The sequence below is a fragment of the Nerophis ophidion genome, linkage group LG27 (assembly GCF_033978795.1).
Source record: "Nerophis ophidion isolate RoL-2023_Sa linkage group LG27, RoL_Noph_v1.0, whole genome shotgun sequence".
NCBI lineage: Eukaryota > Metazoa > Chordata > Actinopteri > Syngnathiformes > Syngnathidae > Nerophis > Nerophis ophidion.
The window spans coordinates 11,543,508-11,552,101 of record NC_084637.1 but is presented as its reverse complement, the minus strand read 5'-3'; the positions used below and the strand labels follow the sequence as shown (position 1 = coordinate 11,552,101).

Below are 8,594 nucleotides of genomic sequence, written 5' to 3'. Positions count from 1 at the left end.
CATTCTGAGAACCACATTTTGTATCAGTTTTAAGTTGTTTTTTAAATAAATGTTTTTATTGAATTTGACAGGTATTACAATGTACAAGAAAACAGTATTAGTGCTTACCAATCATTTAAAAATGATATATTTATGAAATATCAAAGTATACTAAACATTCTGAAAACCACTTTTTGTATCAGTTTTAAGTTGTTTTTTTTAAATACATGTTTTTATTGAATTTGACAGGTATTACAATGTACAATAAAACAGTATTAGTCCTTACCAATGACTTTAAAAATGATATATTTATGAAATATCAAAGTATACTAAACAATCTGAGAACCACATTTTGTATCAGTTTTAAGTTTATTTTTTAAATAAATGTTTTTATTGAATTTGACAGGTATTACAATGTACAATAAAACAGTATTAGTGCTTACCAATCATTTTAAAAAAATGATATATTTACGACTTGTCCAGGGTGTACACCGCCTTCCGCCCGATTGTAGCTGAGATAGGCGCCAGCACCCCCCGCGACCCCGAAAGGGAATAAGCGGTAGAAAATGGATGGATGGATATATTTATGAAATATCAAAGTATACCAAACATTCTGAGAACCACTTTTTGTATCAGTTTTAAGTAGTTTTTATAAAATAAATGTTTTTATTGAATTTGACAGGTATTACAATGTACAATAAAACAGTATTAGTGCTTACCAATCATTTTAAAAATGATATATTTATGAAATATCAAAGTATACTAAACATTCTGAGAACCACATTTTGTATCAGTTTTAAGTTGTTTTTTTAAATAAATGTTTTTATTGAGTTTAACAGGTATTACAATGTACAATAAAACAGTATTTTAAAAATGATATATTTATGAAATATCAAAGTATACTAAACATTCTGAGAACCACTTTTTGTATCAGTTTTAAGTTTATTTTTTAAATAAATGTTTTTATTGAATTTGACAGGTATTACAATGTACAATAAAACAGTATTAGTGCTTACCAATCATTTAAAAAAAATGATATATTTACGACTTGTCCAGGGTGTACCCCGCCTTCCGCCCGATTGTAGCTGAGATAGGCGCTTATTCCCTTTCGGGAATAAGCGGTAGAAAATGGATGGATGGATATATTTATGAAATATCAAAGTATACCAAACATTCTGAGAACCACTTTTTGTATCAGTTTTAAGTAGTTTTTATAAAATAAATGTTTTTATTGAATTTGACAGGTATTACAATGGACAATAAAACAGTATTAGTGCTTACCAATCATTTTAAAAATGATATATTTATGAAATATCAAAGTATACTAAACATTCTGAGAACCACTTTTTGTATCAGTTTTAAGTTGTTGTTTTTTAAATAAATGTTTTTATTGAATTTGTCAGGTATTACAAAGTACAATAAAACAGCATTAGTGCTTACCAATCATTTTAAAAATGATGTTGAAATATCAAAGTATACTAAACATTCTGAGAACCGCTTTTTGTATCAGTTTTAAGTTCTTGTTTTTTTTAATAAATGTTTTTATTGAATTTGACAGGTATTACAATGTACAATAAAACAGTATTAGTGCTTAAAAATCATTTTAAAAATGATATATGTATGAAATAAGAAAATATACTAAACATTCTGAGAACAACTTTTTGTATCAGTTTTAAGTTGTTTTTTTTTAAATAAATGTTTTTATTGAATTTGTCAGGTATTACAATGTACAATAAAACAGTATTAGTGCTTACCAATCATTTAAAAAATTATATATTTATGAAATATCAAAGTATACTAAACATTCTGAAAACCACTTTTTGTATCAGTTTTAAGTTGTTTTTTTTAAATAAATGTTTTTATTGAATTTGACAGGTATTACAATGTACAATAAAACAGTATTAGTGCTTACCAATCATTTAAAAAAATGATATATTTACGACTTGTCCAGGGTGTACCCCGCCTTCTGCCCGATTGTAGCTTAGATAGGCGCCAGCACCCCCCGCGACCCCGAAAGGGAATAAGCGGTAGAAAATGGATGGATGGATATATTTATGAAATATCAAAGTATACCAAACATTCTGAGAACCACTTTTTGTATCAGTTTTAAGTAGTTTTTATAAAATAAATGTTTTTATTGAATTTGACAGGTAATACAATGTACAATAAAACAGTATTAGTGCTTACCAATCATTTTAAAAATGATATATGTATGAACTATCAAAGTATACTAAACATTCTGAGAACCACTTTTTGTATCAGTTTTAAGTTGTTGTTTTTTAAATAAATGTTTTTATTGAATTTGACAGGTATTACAAAGTACAATAAAACAGCATTAGTGCTTACCAATCATTTTAAAAATGATATTGAAATATCAAAGTATACTAAACATTCTGAGAACCGCTTCTTGTATCAGTTTTAAGTTCTTGTTTTTTTTAATAAATGTTTTTATTGAATTTGACAGGTATTACAATGTACAATAAAACAGTATTAGTGCTTACCAATCATTTTAAAAATGATATATGTATGAAATAAGAAAATATACTAAACATTCTGAGAACCACTTTTTGTATCAGTTTTAAGTTTGTTTTTTTTTAATAAATGTTTTTATTGAATTTGACAGGTATTACAATGTACAATAAAACAGTATTAGTGCTTACCAATCATTTAAAAAATGATATATTTATGAAATATCAAAGTATACTAAACATTCTGAAAACCACTTTTTGTATCAGTTTTAAGTTGTTTTTTTTTAAATACATGTTTTTATTGAATTTGACAGGTATTACAATGTACAATAAAACAGTATTAGTGCTTACCAATCATTTAAAAAATGATATATTTATGAAATATCAAAGTATACTAAACATTCTGAAAACCACTTTTTGTATCAGTTTTAAGTTGTTTTTTTAAATATATGTTTTTATTGAATTTGACAGGTATTACAATGGACAATAAAACAGTATTAGTGCTTACCAATCATTTTAAAAATGATATATTTATGAAATATCAAAGTATACTAAACATTCTGAGAACCACATTTTGTATCAGTTTTAAGTTGTTTTTTAAATAAATGTTTTTATTGAATTTGACAGGTATTACAATGTACAATAAAACAGTATTAGTGCTTACCAATCATTTAAAAATGATATATTTATGAAATATCAAAGTATACTAAACATTCTGAAAACCACTTTTTGTATCAGTTTTAAGTTGTTTTTTTTAAATACATGTTTTTATTGAATTTGACAGGTATTACAATGTACAATAAAACAGTATTAGTCCTTACCAATGACTTTAAAAATGATATATTTATGAAATATCAAAGTATACTAAACATTCTGAAAACCACTTTTTGTATCAGTTTTAAGTTGTTTTTTTAAATAAATGTTTTTATTGAATTTGACAGGTATTACAATGTACAATAAAACAGTATTAGTGCTTACCAATCATTTTAAAAATAATATATGTATGAAATATCAAAGTATACTAAACATTCTGAGAATCACTTTTTGTATCAGTTTTAAGTTGTTGTTTTTTAAATAAATGTTTTTATTGAATTTGACAGGTATTACAAAGTACAATAAAACAGCATTAGTGCTTACCAATCATTTTTAAAATGATATATTTTTGAAATATGAAAGTATACTAAATATTCTGAGAACCACATTTTGTATAAGTTTTAAGTTGTTTTTTTTTAATAAATGTTTTTATTGAATTTGACAGGTATTACAATGTACAATAAAACAGTATTAGTGCTTACCAATCATTTAAAAAATGATATATTTATGAAATATCAAAGTATACTAAACATTCTGAAAACCACTTTTTGTATCAGTTTTAAGTTGTTGTTTTTTTAAATAAATGTTTTTATTGAATTTGACAGGTATTACAATGTACAATAAAACTTTATTAGTGCTTACCAATCATTTTAAAAATTATATATTTATGAAATATCAAAGTATACTAAACATTCTGAGAACCACTTTTTGTATCAGTTTTAAGTTGTTTTCTTTTTACTAAATGTTTTTATTGAATTTGACAGGTATTACAATGTACAATAAAACAGTAAACACATTTTCCCCTTTTTTTTCCCACCCACTTCCAAGAACAGCAACCCAACACATACCCCATACACACATAAAAGTCGCTTCTCAAAATAATTAGAGCATGCTTAGTATCACCGCCTGGTCAAACTCGTGACGTCACGAGTGACACTTCCCCTGTCATCATTTTCAAAATGGTGGAGGCTGATTTCAATACCGGTAATTTGAAATCGCATAAAGGGAAGAAGATTACAAGCTATTCATTAGGATTTAAGGTCCAAGCTTACACCACACTCAAATTTTGACTGCATACCTTTGGTAAGTGCCAGAGTGAGAAGAGGTTTTACAATAATTAGCGCATGCTTACTTTTACTGCATGCCTTTGGCAAGTGCAGGAGTGAGAAGGTTTTAAATGATTTAGTGCAATTCAAGGAAATACGGTATATAAATAAATATAAAAGCATATATTTATCTATATATATATAAATACATATTGCGTTTTATCTACATTATAATAACAATCAACAAATGAAAAAATTAATTACTCAAGTACCTTTATAAAAAGTGTTATCACTATCAGCAATTGTGGTCTATGGCCTCGGTATCGAATTGATACCAATATCCGTATCGCCCTACCCTACGTGCAGGTTTAGCCCGTGTTGTACTGCGCATGCGCATGCTGTCCTCTGCAGTCGGCAAGACGAGCCAACATTTTTTCCATTCACTTCAGGTAAGCAGTACTTTGTGTGTCTCATTAAGCTAATTGTCTCACTTAAAACACTTCAGGTTGCCGAAGTTAAAGAATACATGAAGAACGTTTGCTCCGCGTGTATTTTTCGTCCTTGCAGAAAGTTTCCCCTTCTTGCATCATCATGACGCATGTCTTCGTCTACGGCACCTTAAAGAGGGGACAGCCTAACCACCGTCACATGACTAACAAAGGCATTGGACATGCGCAGTTGCTGGCCTCAGCCGTCACCACTCAGAAGTTCCCCCTAGTGATCGCCACGGAGTACAACATCCCTTTCCTCCTCAACATCCCAGGTCAGGGTCACAGGGTTCACGGCGAGATCTACAAAGTGGACGAGCCGTTTCTGACCTTCCTGGACGACTTCGAAGACACGCCCGCCATGTATCAGCGAAGTCAGGTCACGCTGGCGGTGGAGGAATGGCTGGGCCGGGCGGACGACAAGGAGATGTGGGCGCCGGGCAGCATCACGCAGGCTTTTGTGTACAGCACCACCACCTATCAGCCGGACTGGCCCTCGCTGCATCACCATGACAACTACGACTGCCATGGCCGTCATGGGCTCGTCTACAAAAATCGTCGCACTTAAGTCATGGACGACTGGTGCTTGGCTCTCCAAGTGCCACCACAATGAGCAGCACCTAAATAATTAAGTATATCGTATTTCCTTGAATTGCCGCCGGGGCGCTAATTAATTTAAAACCTCTTCTCACTCATGCGCTTACCAAAGGCATGTGGTAAAAGTAAGCATGCGCTAATTATTATAAAACCTCTTCTCACTCCGGCACTTACCAAAGGCATGCATTAAAAATTTGAGTGTGATGTAAGCTGGGACCTTAAATCCTACTGAATAGCTCTTAATCTTCTTCCCTTTATGCAATTTCAAATTACCGGTATGTGCTAATTATTTTAAAACCTCTTCTCACTCCGGCACTTACCAAAGGCATGCAGTAAATATTTGAGTGTGGTGTAAGCTTGGACCTTAAATCCTACTGAATAGCTCTTAATCTTCTTCCCTTTATGCGATTTCAAATTACCGGTATGCGCTAATTATTTTTAAAACCTCTTCTCACTCCGGCACTTACCAAAGGCATGTGGTAAAAGTAAGCATGCGCTAATTATTTTAAAACCTCTTCTCACTCCAGCACTTACCAGAGGCATGCAGTAAAAAATTGAATGTGATGTAAGCTTGGACCTTAAATCCTACTGAATAGCTCTTAATCTTCTTTCCTTTATGCGATCTCAAATTACCGGTATGCGCTAATTATTTTAAAACCTTTTCTCACTCCGGCATTTACCAAAGGAATGCAGTAAAAATTTGAGTGTGGTGTAAGCTTGGACCTTAAATCCTACTGAATAGCTCTTAATCTTCTTCCCTTTATGCGATTTCAAATTACCGGTATGTGCTAATTATTTTAAAACCTCTTCTCACTCTGGCACTTACCAAAGGCATGCACTAAAAGTAAGCATGCGCTAATTATTTTAAAACCTCTTCTCACTCCGGCACTTACCAAAGGCATGCAGTAAAAATTTGAGTGTGATGTAAGCTTGGACCTTGAATCCTACTGAATAGCTCTTAATCTTCTTCCCTGTATGCAATTTCAAATTACCGGTATGTGCTAATTATTTTAAAAACCTCTTCTCATTCCGGCACTTACCAAAGGCATGCAGTAAAAAATTGAGTGTGGTGTAAGCTTGGACCTTAAATCCTACTGAATAGCTCTTAATCTTCTTCCCTTTATGCGATTTCAAATTAGTGGTTTGCGCTAATTATTTTAAAGCCTCTTCTCACTCCGGCACTTACCAAAGGCATGTGGTAAAAGTAAGCATGCGCTAATTATTTTAAAACCTCTTCTCACTCCGGCACTTACCAAAGGCATGCAGTAAAAATTTGAGTGTGGTGTAAGCTTGGACCTTAAATCCTACTGAATAGCTCTTAATCTTCTCCCCTTTATGCGATTTCAAATTACCGGTATGCGCAAATTTTTTTAAAACCTCTTCTCATTCCGGCACATACCAAAGGCATGCAGTAAAAATTTGAGTGTGATGTAAGCTTGGACCTTAAATCCTACTGAATAGCTCTTAATCTTCTTCCCTTTATGCGATTTCAAATTAGCGGTTTGCGCTAATTATTTTAAAACCTCTTCTCACTCCGGCACATACCAAAGGCATGCAGTAAAAATTTGAGTGTGATGTAAGCTTGGACCTTAAATCCTACTGAATAGCTCTTAATCTTCTCCCCTTTATGCGATTTCAAATTACCGGTATGCGCAAATTTTTTTAAAACCTCTTCTCATTCCGGCACATACCAAAGGCATGCAGTAAAAATTTGAGTGTGATGCAAGCTTGGACCTTAAATCCTACTGAATAGCTCTTAATCTTCTTCCCTTTATGCGATTTCAAATTACCGGTATGCGCTAATTATTTTAAAACCTCTTCTCACTCCGGCACTTACCAAAGGCATGCAGTAAAAAATTGAGTGTGGTGTAAGCTTGGACCTTAAATCCTACTGAATAGCTCTTAATCTTCTTCCCTTTATGCAATTTCAAATTACCGGTATGTGCTAATTATTTTAAAACCTCTTCTCACTCCGGCACTTACCAAAGGCATGCACTAAAAGTAAGCATGCGCTAATTATTTTAAAACCTCTTCTCACTCCGGCACTTAACAAAGGCATGCAGTAAAAAATTGAGTTTGATGTAAGCTTGGACCTTAAATCCTACTGAATAGCTCTTAATCTTCTTCCCTTTATGCGATTTCAAATTACCGGTATTGAAATCAGCCTCCTCCATTATGAAAATGATGACAGGGGAAGTGTCACTCGTGACGTCACGAGTTTGACCAGGCGGTAATACTAAGTATGCGCTAATTATTTTGCGAAGCGAGTTTGACCCAGCAGTTATTCAAGGCAGGCACATACTATATGCCCTGCGGCAATTCAAGGAAATACGGTATTTAATACTGTATATTTAGCCACTGTATTATAACAGTTTCTACAGTAACAATGTTAGAATATTTGATTGAGTAATTTTTTGGGGTACCACTAAATCAGGGATGTCAAACTGGTTTTCACATGATGAATTTGCATCTGGATTTCATTATTAATGATATAAATTGTTTTAAATAGACAGTTGATTTTACAGTAAAAACTTGACATTTCCAGAATTGTACTGTAAAAGTGTTTTTTTGTTGTTGTTTTTTACAACACTTTATGGTAAATATAAAAACAGTACCGCTGTTTTGTTTTTTATGGAAATAGCTGGCAGCTTAAAGGCCTACTGAAATGAGATTTTCTTATTTAAACGGGGATAGCAGGTCCCTTCTATGTGTCATACTTGATCATATTGCGATATTGCCATATTTTTGCTGAAAGGATTTAGTAGAGAACATCGATGATAAAGTTCGCAACTTTTGGTCGCTAATAAAAAAGCCTTGCCTGTACCGGAAGTAGCAGACGATGTGCGCGTGACGTCACGGGTTGTGGACCTCCTCACATCCTCACATTGTTTACAATCATAGCCAACAGCAGCGAGAGGGATTAGGACCGAGAAAGCGACGATTTCCCCATTAATTTGAGCGAGGATGAAAGATTCGTGGATGAGGATAGTGAGAGTGAAGGACTAGAAAAAAAAAAAAAGAAAAAAAAAGCGCGGGCAGTGGGAGCGATTCAGATGTTATTAGACACATTTACTAGGATAATTCTGGAAAATCCCTTATCTGCTTGTTGTGTTACTAGTGTTTTAGTGAGATTATATGGTCCCTGAAAGTCGGAGGGGTGTGGTGACCGCCAGTGTCTCCGGTGGGAGGAGGTAAGAGAGTCC

At 32.9% G+C, this 8,594-nt stretch overlaps 1 protein-coding gene across 1 annotated transcript; it reads left to right on the top strand.

The window, feature by feature from the left end:
- The first annotated feature begins 4,677 nt into the window (after positions 1-4,677).
- LOC133544077 (gamma-glutamylaminecyclotransferase-like) lies at positions 4,678-7,938 on the top strand. The gene is made up of 2 exons (XM_061889122.1): positions 4,678-4,755; positions 4,874-7,938. Exons 1-2 carry the CDS (start codon positions 4,696-4,698, stop codon positions 5,360-5,362), a joined length of 549 nt encoding a protein of 182 aa, XP_061745106.1. The 5' UTR covers positions 4,678-4,695; the 3' UTR covers positions 5,363-7,938.
- Positions 7,939-8,594: the final 656 nt, after the last annotated feature.

What these genes read in the sequence shown, in the direction of transcription:
- LOC133544077 (XM_061889122.1), top strand. Translation starts at nt 4,696, where the DNA reads ATGCGCATGCTGTCCTCTGCAGTCGGCAAGACGAGCCAACATTTTTTC. An exon ending in ATTTTTTCCATTCACTTCAG is followed by an intron (nt 4,756 to 4,873) that starts GTAAGCAGTACT and finishes TCGTCCTTGCAG; the next exon opens with AAAGTTTCCCCTTCTTGCAT.